This window comes from Eschrichtius robustus, chromosome 13 (assembly GCF_028021215.1).
Source record: "Eschrichtius robustus isolate mEscRob2 chromosome 13, mEscRob2.pri, whole genome shotgun sequence".
In the NCBI taxonomy this organism is placed as follows: Eukaryota; Metazoa; Chordata; class Mammalia; order Artiodactyla; family Eschrichtiidae; genus Eschrichtius; species Eschrichtius robustus.
The window spans coordinates 94,260,954-94,280,662 of NC_090836.1; the positions used below are offsets into that span (position 1 = coordinate 94,260,954).

The window sequence follows — 19,709 nt, forward strand, 5'->3', positions numbered from 1 at the left end:
GGCTCAAGAGTGGACGAGGGGGGAATTCCCTGGCGGTCAAGTGGTTAGGACTCCGCACTTTCACTGCCGGGGCCCGGGTTCGATCCCTGGTCAGGGAACTAAGATTACGCAAGCCGTGTGGCGTGGCCAAAAAAAAAAGAAGAGCGGACAAGGGAGCTTAGGGTCAGTGAAACATGAGGAATGTTCCCCGGGACGGGGGTGGGACGGGTGCTCAGCACTGAACTGGGGTGGCGAGGTTGTCTGGAGGCTCGGCCGCTCCTTCCGCAGACGTTGGCCGAACCTCTACCCTCCTTTCCACCAGAGGGTAGGCCCCAGTGAGACAGAGTTGTCCCCGGAGCTCAGGGTCCCGCCGAGGCAGGCGGGGGCAGAGCAGAGGGAGGGCACACGGGTCCAGAGGCCCCCGGGCCCGGCTCTGCATCCCTGTCCTCCACTTCCGGGTGTGGGCATCAGCTGTGCCCACACGTGGTGGGGGCTGTAGGGCAGTGACAAGAGGTCCACGCCGCGTCCTGCACAGGCTGACATGCAGCGAAGGCCGGTCATTTGGTCACTGTTGTCCACAGTGTTATGCCGCAGTGCGGGACGGGGCCTGGCACGGTTTGCCCAGTTGGAGGCAACACTGCGGGGCCGACAGTGGGGTAGCGCCTCAAAAGCCGTCCCTGTCGGCACGTCTGAATCTCAGCCCCTCTACTGTCTCGGCGCCTGCTCTTTTCCGTCGGGGCATTTTGCTGTCTGTAATGTCACTTGTGGCCGCCCGCCAGACTGTAGACTTCCCAAGGGCAGGACCTCGTTGGTTTTGCTCTCTGATGTCTCCCGGGGCCTGCGTGACACGTGCTGAGTATGTTCGAGAGGCACGTAACCTGGTGGTTAAGGGTACGGATTTGGGAACCAGACCTCTTTGGGTTCAAACCTCTGCTCTGCAACATACAAGCTGTGTGACCATGGGCAAGCCACTGGCCTCTCTGTGCCCCCTCAGCGTACCCATCCTCTGCCTTAGGGGCTGTGGTGAGGGCTGGCAGAGCTGGTGTGAAGTGCAGAGCCCCGTGTTTGGTGTGTGGTGACAGCCCAGCGAATCAGTGTGGTGGGCCGGCGAGGGGGTGGTCTCGTCATCACCTGTGAACCAGTGCCGGCCTGAAGGGGAGCCGGGCATCCCCAGCAGAAGCCCCAGCGCCTGAAAGAACAAGGCCCGCCAAGGGAGGGAGAACAACACAGTGGGTCGGGGCTGAGCTCAGCCCCAGCTGTCCCTCTCAGCCCCTGAAAAGGCCCGATTTTTGACCCTCAGGCAGTGGGGGGTCATGGATGACATTTAGACGGAGAAAAGCACTGGTTGGATTTATGTTGGAAGAGGAGAGTGTGCAGGTGACGGTCCAGGTCTGGGTGGGAGACAGTGCCTGAGCCAGGGCCGTGGCCCTGATGATGGAGGCGTTGAGCAGCTGGAACCCTCAGCCGGAACCCCGGTGAGTGAACATGCAGGGTGGTGGGGAGAAGGCTCTAGGCTGTTACCCTCGGGCTGACCTGGCGGGAGGTGGTCAGCGTGACTCGCATCCACAGTGCTGACCACGGGTCCCCTGATCGCCGCAGAAATGGCTTCCTGCAAAGCAGGGCTTCCCCCGTGGCCGAGAGGGCAGGCTCGCCAGATACCCAGGGTGCCCCCGAGGACGCGCAGGCTGACTCCAGGGCCCCGGAGCTGGAGAGTGTCTGGTGGCCACTCTCTGCTGCTCTCGGTCCAAGTCACAGTCATGGGACTTAGCAGTGACCCGTCGCTGCCCTTTAGCTGACACCATACGTACATTGTCTGGCTGAAGGTCCCAACACCTGTGAGGGAGGCAGTCAGTCTTCTCCTGGTTTCACAGGTGAGGAAACCCAGACTCCGAGGCTCGGATCCTTGCCCGTGGTCTCTGAGTTCAGAGGTGGGGTCGGGCTCGTCCCACTCCAAAGCTGTGCCACCACCCAGCCCGGCTGTGCGGGCACCAGCCCCACGTGGAGAGGACAGAGCAGACAGAAAGACGCCCAGCGGATCCCATCCACCGCCTGCCAGCCCCTGACAACAGCAGGTGGTTTGCAGGGCCCAGCTTCCTCAGGAGCTGGGGACAAGGGCAGGGCCTCTGAAGGTCACTGCCAACAGCCCAGAGCTGGGCAGGTCAGCAGGCTGTCTTTTAGAACTGGTAACCATTGTCAGTGTTTTTATCCCCCCTTCTTAAAATAGCCAGCTGAATTACTTTTGCGGTTAAAACCAAAACTAAAACACATATCCCCAGATTCCTGTGGGTTTAAATTTCTGCCCTTAATGGAGCATGCCTGCCCCTTGGACATGTTTATTAGGCAAGTCTTAGACCTCTCCCCAGATCTGAGGGGAGGGGTCTGGGCACACCTCTCTTCTGGAATTGCTCAGATGGCTCTTGTCTCTCCTCTGCCTCTTCCTCCTCTTCCTCTCCACACCCCCCCCCACCTATTTAGACTGACTGAAGCTCCCCCTTTCCCCCCACTCCCTCCAAAAAACTCCATCCTCTTAATGGCTCTGCCCACGACTGGCACTAAAGAACTTGGCACCTGTGCTCAGGTTAGCATCAGACTCGCGCTCCAGGGGTCCTGATGCGTCCACCTTGGTTCCTTGGGATGGCTTGCCTCTTACTCATAAATGTCCCAGCTGCCCCCTTAGCAGCCCGCTTGCCGTTCCAGAATGATCATAATCCCTTCTGAAACCTTGCCCTTCTCTCCCGCAGGAGAAGGGAGGTGCCCATCGTTTTCAGCAGTCACTGGGAGAGGTCATAGGGGATCCAGTGGAGGGACCACTGAGAGGGCTGCTAGTGGAGGAGGGGGCAGATGGCCTGAGTGGTCCAGGTGGAGCCTTCTGGAAAAGCAGAGCTCCCTGACTCCTGATGGGAGGCGGGGGCAGTGGCATCAACAGCCATCCTCCCTTTCCACCATGTGTGACCTCTCCAGGCCTCAGGTTCCTCATTAGCTAGACAAGGGCAATAGTGTACACCTTATAGGTGTGAGGGTTGAATCACCTTCTTTACGTAAACAGCTAACAATGCTTGGTGTTACCTAGCATCTAACTTGGGAAGTTAAACTATTCCCATTGTGGAAGGGCCCAGCCCAGGGCAAGGGAGCCTTTGAAGGGGCGTGGGAGGGACACGGTCACTTTCAAGCTCCGGAAGGTTCACTCTGGGTCAGCATGGAGAACGGCTGGGGGCAGGGAGGCAGGGGGAGCCGAGGCCGTGGCTGACGAGGGCGGGGAGGTGGCCCAGCTGGGGCAGTGGCCGAGGGCAGGGCGGGAAGGGAACGGCCGGGAAGGAGAGAGCCTCAGGGGCTGGAACTGGCAGGACTCAGGGGCCCATTAGGGGCGGTCGGGCGTCAGGTTGGCGAATCCCACGGGCCAGGAGGTCACTGAGACGTGGCTTCCGAAGGAGGAGCAGTTGTGCGTGGTTGATCAGCCACCATCCCCCAGACCCTCCAAAGCAGGGCCCAGCCCCCCGCTCAGGAGGCACTCGTCCAGATCTCTTTGGTTCTTCTTACGTGGTTCAGTATGTGTGTGAGTCCCAGGGGTGGGAGTGTGGCCCAGAGGAGCCACACCCAGGACATAGTTGTGGGATGAGCGAGTCCATCTTTCACCCATTTAAAGGGCACCCTTTCTCATCCCCTCTCGCAGCCCTAACCCAGGAGCAAAGCAGCCCACCCTGCTGCTGGGTCCATACCTGGATGCCTCAGCTGCCTGGCATGTGTCCTGGGCCACCCTGGCATCCATCCAGCCCGCAGGACCCAAGGGAGACCCAGAGTGGAACTGAAGTCAGGCCAATTTCAAAACCAAGGTCATGGAAGCCACCGTTCTAGGGAGCTGACTGTGCCAGCCCAGCCCAGGCTCTGCCCACAGGATGGGGCTGCCTGCCCAGCTGGAAGAGGGCCCTGCCCAGTCACACGGAGTCTGCCCCGTCTATCCTGATGGGCCTGGCTCGGAGTGCGGCTTCTCTGGGCACCACAGGGCAGGGACCGTGTCCATCTGTCCACATTGCATCCCCAGTGCCTAGAGCAGGCCTGCCACGTCAGTAGCTGTGCGACGTGTGAGGGGTCTCACCCGAGAGCAGGGTGGTGAGAGAGCCTCCCTTGCGCCATCGCGTGGAATAAGAGCTCCGTGTGCCCAGTCCATCGGGGCTCCTGGGAGACAGCCCACAGAGCTATGCCCGCGGGTGCACTGAGGCCGCGGGTGTGAGGGCTCAGAGCCTGAAGCCAAAGACACAGCCGTAATGGGGGAACTTGGCTACTGCCCTAAACGCTGATCCAACCGATGGTTAAAAACTCGTGCGTGGGCCTGACAGACCCGCAGGAGTAACATGCGGGGCAGAATCTTTCCTGAGACAAGCAGAGTACGGAGTTGTCTCTGCACACTCTGCTGGAACGTGGTCTTTTTCTTTTTTTTTTTTTAACATCTTTATTGGAGTATACTTGCTTTACGGTGTTGTGTTAGTTTCTGCTGTATAACAAAGTGAATCAGCTATATGCATACGTATATCCCCATATCCCCTCCCTCTTGCGTCTCCCTCCCACCCTCCCTATCCCACCCCTCTAGATGGTCTACAGAGCACCAAGCTGATCTCCCTGTGCTATGCGGCTGCTTCCCACTAGCCATTTATTTTACATTTGGTAGTGGATATATGTCCATGTCACTCTCTCACTTCATCCCAGCTTAGCCTTCCCCTCTCCCCGTGTCCTCAAGTACATTCTCTATGTCTGTGTCTTTATTCCTGTCCTGCCCCTAGGTTCATCAGAACCAAATTTTTTTTCTTTTTTTTTTTAGATTCCATATATATGTGTTAGCATATGGTATTTGTTTTTCTCTTTCTGACTTATTCCACTCTGTATGACAGAATCTAGGTCCATCCACCTCACTACAAGTAATTCAATTACCTTTCTTTTTATGGCTGAGTAATATTCCATTGTATATATGTGCCACATCTTCTTTATCCATTCATCTGTCGATGGACACTTAGGTTGCTTGCATGTCCTGGCTATTGTAAATAGTGCTGCAGTGAACACTGTGGTACATGACTCTTTTTGAATTATGGTTTTCTCAGGGTATATGCCCAGTAGTGGGATTGCTGGGTCCTATGGTAGTTCTATTTTTAGTTTTTTAAGGAACCTCCATACTGTTCTCCATAGTGGCTGTATCAATTTACAGTCCCACCAAGAGTGCAAGAGGGTTCCCTTTTCTCCGCACCCTCTCCAGCATTTATTGTTTGTAGATATTTTGATGATGGCCATTCTGACTGGTGTGAGGTGATACCTCATTGTAGTTTAGATTTGCATTTCTCTAATGATTAGTGATGTTGAGCATCTTTTCATGTGTTTGTTGGCAATCTGTATATCTTCTTTGGAGAAATGTCTGTTTAGGTCTTCTGCCCATTTTTGGATTGGGTTGTTTGTTTTTTTGATATTGAGCTGCATGAGCTGCTTGTATATTTTGGAGGTTAATCCTTTGTCAGTCGCTTCATTTGCAAATATTTTCTCCCATTCGGAGGGTTGTCTTTTCGTCTTTTTTATGGTTTCCTTTGCTGTGCAAAAGCTTTTAAGTTTCATTAGGTCCCATTTGTTTATTTTTGTTTTTATTTCCATTCCTCTAGGAGGTGGGTGTAAAAGGACCTTGCTGTGATTTGTGTCATAGAGTGTTCTGCCTATGTTTTCCTCTAAGAGTTTTATAGTGTCTGGCGTTCTATTTAGGTCTTTAATCCATTTTGAGTTTATTTTTGTGTGTGGTGTTAGGGAGTGTTCTAATTTCATTCTTTTACATGTAGCTGTCCAGTTTTCCCAGCACCACTTATTGAAGAGGCTGTCTTTTCTCCATTGTATATTCTTGCCTCCTTTATCAAAGATAAGGTGACCGTATGTGCGTGCGTTTATCTCTGGGTTTTCTATCCTGTTCCATTGGTCTATATTTCTGTTTTTGTGCCAGTACCATACTGTCTTGATTACTGATTACTGCTTTGTACTATAGTTTGAAGTCCGGGAGCCTGTTTCCTCCAGCTCCATTTTTCTTTCTCAAGATTGTTTAGGCTATTCGGGGTCTTTTGTGTTTCCATACAAATTGTGCAATTTTTTGTTCTAGTTCTGTGAAAAATGCCCTTGGTAGTTTGATGGGGATTGCATTGAATCTGTAGATTGCTTTGGGTAGTATAGTCATTTTCACAATGTTGATTCTTCCAATCCAAGAACATAGTATATCTCTCCATCTGTTTGTATCATCTTTAGTTTCTTTCACCAGTGTCTTACAGTTTTCTGCATACAGGTCCTTTGTCTCCTTAGGTAGGTTTATTCCTAGGTATTTTATTCTTTTTGTTGCAATGGTAAATGGGAGTGTTTCCTTAATTTCTCTTTCAGATTTTTCATCATTAGTGTATAGGAATGCAAGAGATTTCTGTGCATTAAGTTTGTATCCTGCTACTCTACCAAATTCATTGATTAGCTCTAGTAGTTTTCTGGTAGCATCTTTAGGATTCTCTATGTGTAGTATCATGTCATCTGCAAACAGTGATAGTTTTACTTCTTCTTTTCCGATTTGGATACCTTTTATGTCTTTTTCTTCTCTGATTGCTGTGGCTAACACTTCCAAAACTATGTTGAATAATAGTGGTGAGAGTGGGCAACCTTGTCTTGTTCCTGATCTTAGAGGAAATAGTTTCAGTTTTTCACCATTGAGAATGACATTGGCTGTGGGTTTGTCATATATGGCCTTTATTATGTTGAGATAGATTCCCTCTATGCCTACTTTCTGGGGAGTTTTTATCATAAATGGGTGTTGAATTTTGTCAAAGCTTTTTCTGCATCTATTGAGATTATCCTATGGTTTTTCTCCTTCAGTTTGTTAATATGGTGTATCACATTGATTGATTTGCGTATATTGAAGAATCCTTGCATCCCTGGGATAAACCCCACTTGATCGTGGTGTATGATCCTTTTAATGTGCTGTTGGATTCTGTTTGCTAGTATTTTGTTGAGGATTTTTGCACCTATGTTCATCAGAGATATTGGCCTGTAGTTTTCCTTTTTTGTGACATCTTTGTCTGGTTTTGGTATCAGGGTGATGGTGGCCTTGTAGAATGAGTTTGGGAGTGTTCCTTCTCTGCTGTATTTTGGAAGAGTTTGAGAAGGAAACTCAAATGTTAGCTCTTCTGTAAATGTTTGATAGAATTCCCCTGTGAAGCCATCTGGTCCTAGGCTTTTGTTTGTTGGCAGATTTTTAATCACAGTTTCAATTTCAGTGCTTGTGATTGGTCTGTTTATATTTTCTATTTCTTCCTGGTTCAGTCTCAGAAGGTTGTGCTTTCCCAAGAATTTGTTCATTTCTTCCAGGTTGTCCGTTTCATTGGCATATGGTTGCTTGTAGTAATCTCTCATGATCCTTTGTATTTCTGCAGTGTCAGTTGTTACTTCTCCTTTTTTATTTCTAATTCTATTGATCTGAGTCTTCTCCCTTTTCTTCTTGATGAGTCTGGCTAATGGTTTATCAATTTTGTTTATCTTCTCAAAGAACCGGCTTTTAGCTTTATTGATCTTTGCTATTGTTTCCTTCATTTCTTTTTCATTTATTTCTGCTCTGATCTTTATGATTTCTTTCCTTCTGCTAACTTTGGGGGTTTTTTGTTCTTCTTTCTCTAATTGCTTTAGGTGTAAGGTTAGGTTGTTTATTTGAGTTGTTTCTTGTTTCTTGAGGTAGAATTGTAGTGCTGTAAACATCCCTCTTAGAACTGATTTTGCTGCATCCCATAGGTTTTGGGTCGTCATGTTTTCATTGCCATTTGTTTCTAGGTATTTTTTGATTTCCTCTTTGATTTCTTCAGTGATCTATTGGTTATTTAGTAGCATATTGTTTAGCCTCCATGTGTTTGTATTTTTTACAGTTTTTTTCCTGTAATTGATATCTAGTCTCATAGCGTTGTGGTCAGAAAAGGTACTTGATACGATTTCAATTTTTTAAATTTACCAGGGCTTGATTTGTGACCCAAGGTATGATCTATCCTGGAGAATGTTCCATGAGCACTTGAGAAGAAAGTGTATTCTGTTGTTTTTGCATGGAAAGTCCTATAAATATCAGTTAAGTCCATCTTGTTTAATGTATCATTTAAAGCTTGTGTTTCCTTATTTATTTTCATTTTGGATGATCTGTCCATTGGTGAAAGTGGGGTGTTAAAGTCCCCTACTATGATTGTGTTACTGTCAATTTCCCCTTTTATGGCTGTTAGCATTTGCCTTATGTATGGAGGTGCTCCTATGTTGGGTGCATGAATATTTACAATTGTTATATCTTCTTCTTGGATTGATCCCTTGATCATTATGTAGTGTCCTTCTTTGTCTCTTGTAATAGTCTTTATTTTAAAGTCTATTTTGTCTGATATGAGAATTGCTATTCCAACTTTCTTTTGATTGGAATATCTTTTTCCATCCCCTCACTTCCAGTCTGTAGGTGTCCCTAGGTCTGAAGTGGGTCTCTTGTAGACAGCATATGTACAGGTCTTGTTTTTGTATCCATTCAGCCAGTCTGTGTGTTTTGGTTGGCGCATTTAATCCATTTACATTTAAGGTAATTATCGATATGTATGTTCCTATGACCATTTTCTTAATTGTTTTGGGTTTGTTTTTGTAGGTCTTTTCCTTCTCTTGTGTTTCCTGCCTAGAGAAGTTCCTTTAGCATTTGTTGTAGAGCTGGTTTGGTGGTGCTGAATTCTCTTAGCTTTTGCTTGTCTGTAAAGGTTTTAATTTCTCTGTCGAATCTGAATGAGATCCATGCTGGGTAGAGTAATCTTGGTTGTAAGTTTTTCCCTTTCATCACTTTAAGTATGTCCTGACACTCCCTTCTGGCTTGCAGAGTTTCTGCTGAAAGATCAGCTGTTAACCTTATGGGGATTCCTTTGTATGTTATTTGTTATTTTTCCCTTGCTGCTTTTAATATTTTTTCTTTGTATTTCATTTTTGATCGTTTGATTAATATGTGTCTCAGCATGTTTCTCTTTGGGTTTATCCTGTGTGGTACTCTCTGTGCTTCCTGGACTTGATTGACCATTTCCTTTCCCAAGTTAGGGAAGTTTTCGACTATAATCTCTTCAAATATTTTCTCAGGCCCTTTCTTTTTCTCTTCTTCTTCTGGGACCCCTATAATTCGAATGTTGGTGCATTTCATGTTTGTCCCAGAGGTCTCTGAGACTGTCCTCAATTCTTTTCATTCTTTTTTCTTTATTCTGCTCGCTGGCAGTTATTTCCACTATTTTACCTTCCAGCTCACTTATCCGTTCTTCTGTCTCAGTTATTCTGTTATTGATTCCTTCTAGAGTATTTTTAATTTCAGTAACTGTGTTGTTCATCACTGTTTGTTTGCTCTTTAGTTCTTCTAGATCCTTGTTAAATGTTTCTTGTATTTTCTCTGTTCTGTTTCCGAGATTTTGGATCATCTTATTACTATCATTACTGTGAATTCTTTTTCAGGTAGGTTGCATATTTCATCTTCAGTTATTTGGTCTTGTAGGTTTTTACCTTGCTCCTTCGTCTGTAAAAATTTTTTTGGCGTTTCATTTTTTTTGTTTTTGATAGGTGGTGCTATATTCCTGTCTTACTGGTTGTTTGGCCTGAGACGTCCAGCACTGGAGTTTGCAGGCAGTTAGATAGAGCCGGGTCTTGGTGCTGAGATGAGGACCTCCGGGAGGCCTCACTCCAGCAGATATTCCCTGGGGTCTGAGGTTCTCTGTTAGTCCAGCGGTTTGGGCTCGGAGCTCCCACCACAGGAGCTCAGGCCCAACCTCCGGCCCGGGAGCCAAGATCCCGCAAGCCGGTCACTGGGGGTTCCTCCCGTCCCCTTAGGTGTCTGTGGTCCCCCACCAGTGCCTGGTAAGTGCCCTAGTTGTGAGGAGACACGGATTCTGTGTCCTCCTAGTACGCCATCTTGTGTCCAATTGGAACTCGTTTTAAAGTCAGGTCTGCATGAGGATGGAATCTAGAAGATGGAGAGGACAGGAAAAGTGGGTGATGTGAACGCAAGGACAGCACTTCGGTTTTTGTTTTTTGGTTTTTTTTGGCTGCGTTGGGTCTTTGTTGCTGTGCGCGGGCTTTCTCTAGTTGCAGCAGGCGGGGGCTACTCTTCGTTGCAGTGCACGGGCTTCTCACTGCAGTGGCTTCTCTTGTTGCAGAGCAGCAAGGCACCAGGGCTTCAGGAGTTGTGGCTTGCGGGCTGTGGAGCGCAGGCTCAGTAGTTGTGGCGCACAGGCTTAGTTGCTCCGCAGCATGTGAGATCTTCCCGGACCAGGGCTCGAACCCGTGTCCCCTGCATTGACAGACGGATTCTTAACCACTGCACCACCAGGGAAGCCCCAGCACTTCGATTTTAAAGAACGTTTTTGAAAGTCCTATAGTATGTTCTGTTCCCGTGTTCACTGTTCACCCAGCTCCTCTCACACCAGAGCACACGAAAGGCGGCCGGGTCCCAGCACTGAGCAGATCTTACAGCAAAGGGCCACCGACTGTGGCCTCGACAGGCCTGGAGAATCTCGTAGTGACTCCTGGCCTGGAGACCTCACCCCAACAGCCAGATAGACAGGATGGTTGCACAGCATTGTGAATGTACTAAACGCCACTGAACTGTTCACTTTGAAATGGTTAATTTTATGTTGTGTGACTTTCACCTCAATTGAAAAAAAAAAAAAAAAGACCCACCCACTGAGTACCTGTTTTGCACCAAGTACCATGCATATGCCTGGTTTGCATCATCAGACACCCCAGGGCGCTTCTACCCATCTACAGACAAGCTAGCTTGTAGAGGAAGACCACGGCCAGGCCTCCTGTTGGTAACAGAGTCCGGATTTAAAACCCCGTGGCCTTGGCTTTGGAGGTAAAGAATATCTCTGGGAGATTTGAGAGGAAACTGGGGGCCTCCAGGAAGAGGGAGCTGGGGGCAGGGGAGGCCGGTAGGTTTACTCTCCATTTGATGCCTCTTCGGAGCTTTTTACATTTTGAACCATGTGAATGGTTTCCAAGTCAAAAGATAATAAAAGGGTCAAGAGGGAACATTTATTTACAAATCTAAAACAAAACCCTGTCTCTGTATTGTCATGTCAAAAACAAGCACTCTGAGGCCAGGCCCCCTGAATCCCTGTCCCGCTCACCCAGCTGGTAGATTCAGCCATGGCTTCCGCCCCAGCCTCGCATGGCTACTCTAAGAATTAAGTGACGAAATGGGGCAATGAAGGTGACACCGTCTACATGGTGCCTGGCCCATCTCGGGTGCCCAGAAAGCATCCATTGTCCTCCCCGCTCCCGCTGAGTTTGTCTGGGAACCCCACGCACCTGTGTGACCTGTGGTTTCTTGTCCTCAGAGAAAGCTACAGATGGCTCCCTGCAGAGCGAGAACTGGGCACTCAACATGGAGATCTGCGACATCATCAATGAGACCGAGGAAGGGTGAGGACCCCCGGGGAGAGGCGGGATGCCGGCGGGGCGGCCACAACCGCGCGTCTTAAACGTTTCGGAACCACGATCTAGTCTGACGGTCTCATCAAATGGATGAGGAGCCCAGAGATATCGGGTGTGCGGCCCACCCAGCAGCAGCAGTGCAGTCGACTGGCCCTTCCTAGGACGTCACCTGGACGGCATCTTCCTAGGACAAGGCCAGCTGGCAGCTCTTAGAATTAGGAGGAAGCCCCAAGCCCCATCTGCATGCCGTGGGCTAGACTGTGCAGCAGGGACTCCTAGCTTCCCCAGTGAGCGAGAACAGACTTTCGTTGCCTTAAGGTCTGAGGCCAGCAGGCAGGGTTGTGGTCACGGGGAGGGGAGTAAACGTGCAGTGGAACCGAGAGGCTGGTCAAAGTTAGCCTTGGCTGAGCATTTCTGGTGCTCGGGTCCCGGCAGCCTGCTTGGGGTCAGGCAGCCCCACCAGAGACGTTGTGTGGGGCCAGCACCGTGGTCCTGGCTCGTGGGCTCTGACCGGCATCCCTGGCCAGCGGTGTGGCCTTGGGCAAGTCACTTTACCTCTCTGGGTCTTTGTCTCAGAGACAGAGCTCTCCGATCCTTCCAGCAATCTGCCCAAGGCCCTGAGGGGAGCAGCGGGGGGGTGGATGCAGGGTCACTGTCCTTCTCAGGAGAAACTAGGGCAGGGTTGGGAGGGGTGTGGTGACCGCGGCCAGCAGGAGGCGCCAGGTGAGGCCTCCGTTCCAGAAAAGCTCAGAAGTTGGAGCTGGATCTCAGTTCTCTCCCCGTTGTTCACTGGGACGGTCCATTCGCCCTGCGAGGGGTCCTCTCACCACGTGGTGCTTTGCGTGTAGAGGGAGCAGACAGGGAGCACCCAGCTCCGAGCCTGAGGAGGCTGTGGGAGCCTGCAGCACACGGTCAAGGCCGATTAGGACTGCACGGGGGCTGCCAGAACCTGCCAGCTCCCCAGCCGTGTGCCACGGGCTTGCCGGGGCGCTGGCAGGGGACACGCCCTCCTGCGTCTGGACTCATAAGAGCCGGGGATGAGAGTGGTGGGCAGGCGGCAGGGCCACCAAGAGAGGAGCGTGAGGCGGAAAACCTCACGGAGCCTCGTCTTGAACGTCGGGGCTGAAAGTCAGTGCTGTGTCCTTGGAGAAGCAAGTCCCCATCTCCCTTGTAAACGTTGGCAGAACTGGGGTCAGACTTGTTCAGGTGCTATTGATTTGAGCACCTCCTGGGTTCCAGGCTCTGCACGAGGCCCAGGGGACCCAGCAGTGAGCAAGGCAGACGTGACCCTTGACCTCACGGAGCTTGTCGTCTAAGCTGTGGCCTCCTGTCCACTCCCGCCTTGGGTTGTGTGTGGCCTCGTGCCACCCACTTTGTGCTCTGCTCCTGGCAGAGTACTAGACCCACGGTAGGCCCACAGTAGTGGCACACAGGCCACAGCTTCTGGGTCACTCTGCAAGGAGTGGAAACAAGTCCCTTTAGAGAGCTGACGTGGCCACAGGGGAGTGGCCAAGCCAGGAGCAGAAGCCAGCTTCCCCTGAGTTGGAGCCCCGAGGGCGAGGAGCTGCCCCAGGGCATTGGGTTGAAAAGCGCCCTCACACTTCAGGGACAGGGTCCCACCCCGTCCGGGGCCGTGGCCCTTCACCCCTCGTGTCGTCTCCGTCACAGCCACCCCCGTGCGGGTCTCTTCCAGAAAGCCTTGCCTGCCGCCTTCAGTCCTGTCGGGGGGCCCATGTCATGTCAGGGTTCCCAACTCTGTCGACTTGCCCTTGATGGATTTGGCACTGACAGTCTGACAGATGCCCAGCAGACAGCAGGACAGGCCCTCCCCGGCCTAAGAAGCGTTGCTTGAGCCCCTGTGGCGCGCTGGGCTCTGGGGAGGCAAAGTGTCAGAGGAGGACGCCACTCCTGGCCTCTAGGGAGCTTCCTCTCTAGCCGGGCAGTCCCGGGGTCAGTGCACCCAGGAGATGGAGGGCTGGGAAAGCGCCATGGGCGAGGCGGATTTTAGCTGGGCTTCTACCCGGTAGATGTGGAAGTTGGGGGCGGCCACGAAGACTTCTAGGCCAGGGCAGTCCGGGCAACGTGGGTTTCCCACGTACAGGGCTGAGCGGCAAGGGTGCAGGCGGCAGGCAGGCCTGGGGGCAGCAGTGGAGTTACCGATGGGGCGGGGAGAGCAGGCTGCCGCCGGCTCCACTTCCCCGCCGTGACCACGCGGCCTCCCCAGCCCCTCCCTCCACCTTCCCCCAACGCTCGCTCGCGGCCTCCTTTCATGTCCTCCCCACCTGGGCCCTGGTCCAGGCTCCTGCCTCCACCGAACCGCGTCCCCTGCTCCCCGCTGCTGGCTGCATCCCATCCTTCACGCTCAGCTGTGGCGCCACCTCCTGGGAGAAGACTTCCCTGACCTCTGGCACCCACCCACCCGCCCACACTCACACACTCACACTCGCTCTTACCTCGGGACCTGCTTGCTTCCCTCCCTTAGGTGGGTCGCCCTGGAACATGTGATCCTTGAAGCAGGGCCGAGGGGTCTTATTCACCAGTGTGTCCCAGCACCCAGCCTGGTGTGGGCACATCTGGTGCCTGATAAGGCCTGGGTGGAAACAGGGGTGAGTAGAGGAGCTGGCCAGGATGGGGCACAAGAGCTCTGTGCCTGCAGCTTGTTGGTGCTTGACCTTCACTTATGCATATAAAGCCCCAGGGGCACGGTGGCATGCAGATTCCCTGAGAGCTTGGTTCAGGGGGTCTAGGGTCGGGTCTGGGGTTCCGCATGTTTAACAAGCGCTCACACCTCCCCACTAAGGGATTCTAGTGCAGGGTGTCCAGAGACTGCGCACTGAGAATCCCCGCCAAGCAGTCGTCATCTACGGAGGATTTTGGTGGGACAGGAAGATTCTGATGTGATTAGAACCTGGGCACACAAAACAGGGCGAGACCAAGGGAGACGGGCAAATAAGAGCCGTTCCCATCTTCCAGTGCCTCCTGATCTTAGGCACGCAGCCGCCTCTGCTGGACAAGGAGGTTCCATGCCTCAGCCCATCCTTCCTCTTGTCCTTCTGCCCAGTCCCAAAGATGCCTTCCGAGCAGTGAAGAAGAGAATCGTGGGGAATAAGAACTTCCACGAGGTGATGTTGGCTCTCACGGTGAGTGCCCCATCCCTCCATCCACGGTGGGACCACAGTCCCCTGGGGGCCCAGCAGGACTCCCAGCCACCCTGGGGCTCCTCTTTCAAGGGCTGTGGGCAGAGCACTGTCCTGTCTACACGGCTGGCCAACGAGGAGTGGCAAGAGAGGCTATTTGGAAAAGTTCTCTCTAACCTACCGGTGCAGAGAGCAGACACACTGAGGCCCACATCCCTCAAGGGCCCGTCATGGGACGCGTGGGCAGAGGACCTGCCGGTGACACAGAAGCTCAGTGCACCCAGGCCTCTGGGGGGCGATACCCAAGTTGGGTTCCAATTGGCACTTGGCCTAATTGGCCCTGAGAAACGAACATAAAGCAAACGCCAGAGGCTGAGGACAGTCCTTGCTCACAGCAGGGCGGGACAGGCATGAGCGGGCAGCCTGGCAGCCAGGGTGGGCTTGGCTGGGGAGTGGGGATGGGAGCGCTCTGTCTCCGCCTCCCCCGTGGCAGCACTTACATCTGGATCCACCTGCTCAACTGAAGATCAGAGGCAGCTCCTGCCCGGGAGTAGAGAGATAGGAGCGGGGACAGGAGTGGGGAGGGAGGTTGGGCGCCTTCTTCCCAGGCCACGAAGTCACCATTTGATTGAAAGTTCTCTGGTTTACACCTGGAGAGCCACCTCCCCTCTAGACTGTGTTCAGCTCAGAGACGGCCTCAGGACAGGGTTCTGTGGGCACCAGAGCCACTCAGCCAGGGGCCTCCAGCCAGCACTCGGCCCTCTGCCCGCCCAAGTCCCGCTCCCCACCCCAGCCAACCAGCTGCCAGATCTGGTGTCATCCCCGCTCCTCCGTGTTCTGGGTCTCACTTCAGGGAGCTGTATCCTCTGCTGGGCCTCCCCACTGGGACGTGGGTGGGGTGTGAGGGTGGGGTCCGGGCGCTCCCGCTCCTCTGCTGGGTGCTCACGGGCACCGCACGGCCTCCAGGTCTTGGAAACCTGCGTCAAGAACTGCGGGCACCGCTTCCACGTGCTGGTGGCCAGCCAGGACTTCGTGGAGGGCGTGCTGGTGAGGACCATCCTGCCCAAGAACAACCCGCCCACCATCGTGCACGACAAGGTGCTCACCCTCATCCAGGTGAGCGTGGGTGGTGGGGGCGGGCCGGGAGGAAGGTGCCCCCGCCAGTGCTACTCCCCCCCGCCGGTGCTACTCCCCCCGCTGGTGCTACTCCCCCCGGCAGTGCTACTCTCTCGTCTGCTCTCTTGGGCCCGTCTTGCTCCTCTGCTGACGGGACCTCTGAGCCGGGGGTCGGGGGGAGCCTTGTTGGCTGAGGGCCTTGCTGAGGAGCGGGCTGTCCAGGTGATGCCGCCACCTTTGGCGAGTCCAGGAGGGAATTTCTGCTCCCTGGGGACCGGCAGGCAGGCTCGCAGGGGAGCCGGTGAGCAGTGGTTACCGGCCGTGTCCCCTTGTCCCCTCAGTCCTGGGCTGACGCGTTTCGCAGCTCGCCCGACTTGACAGGTGTGGTCGCTGTTTACGAGGACCTGCGGAGGAAGGGCCTGGAGTTCCCCATGACCGACCTGGACATGCTGTCCCCCATCCACACGCCCCAGAGGGTGAGGAGCAGTGGGCAGGGGCGGCGGGGGAGTCATCCCCAGAGGGGGTTCTGCGGCTGCTTCCTGGTGGCCCCTGACCTGCCAGCCTCACTGATTCAGCTTGTCGCCTTGTAGACCGTGTTCAACTCAGAGACACCGTCAGGACAGAATTCTTCTGTGGGCACTGATGCCAGTCATCAAGGGGACTCCGGCCAGCACACCACCCCGCTGCCCACCTTGGCCCTACTCCCCAGCGACACACCCATAATGCCAACCGCTGAGCAGGTAAAGAAGCCTGGGCCTAGCCACACAGGTCAGGATGTAGGCCTGCCCCTCCCCACAAGTCAGGGCGGGCCCCTGTCAGTGTGGAAATTACTCTGCCCAGTCCTCAGGGCAGGCCCACAGGGCGTGTGTCATCCTTCCTGTTGGGAGATGAGGCTCAGAGAGATCAGTTCACTTGCCCAGAGCCACACAGTTCAGCAGAGACAAGAGCTGGGGTTCAAGCGCAATTCTGACCCCAGGCAGGCTCTGTCCTGCACCTGGGCCCGTCTCCAAACTGTGCCCTCCGTGGAGCCCTGCGGGCAGCTCCAGGGAGAGGAAGCACCCAGCAGGCAGCCCTTTGGCCTCAGCAGCTCCACTTCCTTGCTGGGGTTTGCTCAGGGTCTCACGTAAGATTTCATTTGGACAGAGGTTCTTGCTAAAAAACGGTTCTAAAACATCTGTATAGAAAAAAATTTAAACCCTTGCCTTGCACCATGATGCTTCCCACCAAGCCCCAAGAAGAAGGTTTGAGGCATAGTGTAAGATCCTGGAGGCTGGGCCTGGGCCTCGTTTTCTGGGGCCCCATGAGTAGCTTTGCAGGACTGCCTTCCTCAGACCAGGCCGCCTGTCCCTCAGCCCCTCCCTCCTGCCAGTGAGGCCAGCGCCCTGCGCATTGGCCTCGAGCAGTTTGTGGCGGCCTTAGCTGCTGCCCTACGAGGGACTGCCACAGCCATGACTGGCATTCCTGGGTGTGCGGTCATTTTAGTTGTGCGTGGCGGAGTTGCTCGAGGCCTGCACACTGGGGGTGCACACTTTTGAGGTGTTTTACAAACTTCTGGGGTATCGTTTGGTCTTAACAAACAAATAAGCTTACCAACAGCCTTTCATAACTCAAACCTATTTAAAGAGAAACCTCTGTACTTACAGCAAGTTATGAAATCAACCCCCAGAGTTATAAATAACACTACTAGAAAAGTTTTCCTAACAGGCCCAATAATTAAAAGTGCATAAAAGTGGTAAAATCACCCTGTGATCCAAAACTGATGTAACCTGGTTATAATTTTAACCAATTTGCCTGAAGTCTGGCACCTGTGGGGATTAAGACTCTGATTATGTCCAGTGGAAGAAGGTTCTTGCTAAACAAGACCGAGTAGTCTGTTTAATTTCAGAGTCCCCTTCTGTCTCCTGGGACACGTTAAGGCTTTCAGGCAACACTGATGTAACTCCCAGACTCCTTGTAATTAGGTCCCATCTGACCCGGACACGCTGGGTCTGTGGTCAGTTGTTTTTCCCTTGCTTCTGCCAGGAGCGTTCGTTAAACAGGCCAAATGTACCAAACGTTTTACGGGTCTGGAAGCTGCTGGCAAACTGTAGTGGGCCTGTGTCTGCACTCCCACTTCTTCATCTGTAAGGGTTGGGCAGTGATACCTTCCTCACGAGACTATGGTCAAGGTTAAGTAGCAACATACATTAAGTGCTTGGGACTTAGAGGTGATCAAAATGGTAGCTGCCCTCACAGGCAGGCGCCGTGAATTTATATGGTGACACTGATTCTGAAATCACCTGGTTCAGCCAACTGAGAATGCACCAGCATTTCCCAAAATGTAGGCTGCTAAATCCTAGACCCGTGAGGTAGCCCACGATCAAAGGGTTCATCAACCAGATCAGGTTTGGGAACGTCCACACTGGTCCCTTCCTGGACATTCACAGTGTCCACGTTGTCCATGAGGACGGGAAACGCCCCGCAGAGCCCACCGCACGAGACGCCGCAGCAGGGGCCTTTCACCACCTCACCTGAGTGCAGAGACTGTGCGACTCGATTTACAGCTGTTCCCCAAGCCAAGACTGGGACCCCTGATCGTTGAAAACCTGCTCACGTCCCTGTCACGAGTGCTCAGTCTGAACTTCATACTCAGGGTGGGGGGCGGCACTGGGTCTCATCCTTGGAAGAGTCTGGGGCCCCAAAGCGGACCAGGAGCAAGACAGAACCGGTCCTCCTAGGAGGGAGGCCTCCCTCCTCTCCCCTCAGGGGAGCCCCCCTCCAGGGCCTTGTTAGGCGCCAAGCACCCAGGAGATGCCAGAGCCCTCCAGCCACACTCCGGGCCGCCTCCGCCCTCAGCTTCTTTCCCCCTGGTCTGTCCCTGCACTGGGCGCCCTGTAACAGTTGCTAACATCTCTGTAAGGGGGTCAGCGGGGGTGAGGGCAAGCCTAACATGGGCCTCTTGGCGCAGGGCTGTGGCCCCGGAGCCTAGAGAGGGTGCCGGCAGGCCGGGCTGGTAGTGCCAGGCTGTGTGCCAGGAGTGGCAGAGGCTCCAGACCCCGGCCTCTCTCAGCGGGGCCGACCGTGTGTTCCAGATTGCGAAGCTGCGCAGTGAGCTGGAGATGGTGAGCGGGAACGTGAGGGTGATGTCGGAGATGCTGACGGAGCTCGTGCCCACGCAGGCGGAGCCGGCAGACCTGGAGCTGCTACAGGTGAGAGCAGCTGCCCCGGCCCAGCCTCCCTGCCCCGCCACCGCCACGGCGGTTCCCGTGGGGGACTCTGAGCTCCTTGGTCACGATGGGAGATGATAAAGCCGGGGACTCCGGGCTCCATCAGATTGGAACTCGGGGCTCTACCACTTGGTGGTTTGAACGAAATAGCCCCTCTTGTCTCAGTTTCCTCATCGGTAAGTTTGCTTCTGTGGTACAAGTTTGACATGAGTATTAAGTAAGGCTTTGCACGTGAAACACCCTCCCTGTGCCTGGTTCCAAATAGCTCCCCGTCAGTGGTCTTGAGGAAAAGCTGGAAGGTGAGGAGGTGTCCACCTTTCAGAATATGAAACTTAGCAGGCAGGCCGGAGCTGGGATCTGCAGGCTGGGGCTCCCGTATGTCACGTGATATCCCCAGGGTGCCACCCCCAGCTGGGGCCCCACTCGAGTGAGGGGGTTGTGTGTGGGGAAAGGCACCCTCCCCACAGAGGTCAGTTCCAGACACGCCAAGAAAGCTAGGGACCCCCGAGGCCCAGGAGTCACCTGAACCTGTGAAGGGACAGAGGGCTTGGTATGATTGTCTCTTTTGTGTCATTCCTGCTGGGCCTCACACTCCTGGAGGACGAGGCTGGGTTGTACTGATCTCTCTGTCCCTGGGCCCGACCAAGCTGACACAGTGTTCTTGCTCCGGGGTCCTTACGTTATGGTAGGAGCAGGGGGCAGGGTGGAGGGGAGTGAAGTCGGAGTCTCACAGTTGAGTAAACACACGAATATGAAGAATAAATGACAGGGCTTCCCTGGTGGTGCAGTGGATAGGAGTCTGCCT

At 53.4% G+C, this 19,709-nt stretch overlaps 1 protein-coding gene across 1 annotated transcript in view; it reads left to right on the forward strand.

Annotated features, from left to right (window-relative positions):
- The window catches only part of TOM1 (target of myb1 membrane trafficking protein), a 45,541-nt gene that overhangs the window by 11,631 nt on the left and 14,201 nt on the right, over positions 1–19,709 (forward strand). The window contains exons 2-7 of the mRNA XM_068560395.1: positions 11,349–11,433; positions 14,507–14,585; positions 15,549–15,698; positions 16,040–16,174; positions 16,289–16,438; positions 18,770–18,886. Coding sequence (XP_068416496.1) covers positions 11,349–11,433; positions 14,507–14,585; positions 15,549–15,698; positions 16,040–16,174; positions 16,289–16,438; positions 18,770–18,886 — 716 coding nt within the window. The remainder of the gene's footprint in view (positions 1–11,348; positions 11,434–14,506; positions 14,586–15,548; positions 15,699–16,039; positions 16,175–16,288; positions 16,439–18,769; positions 18,887–19,709) is intronic.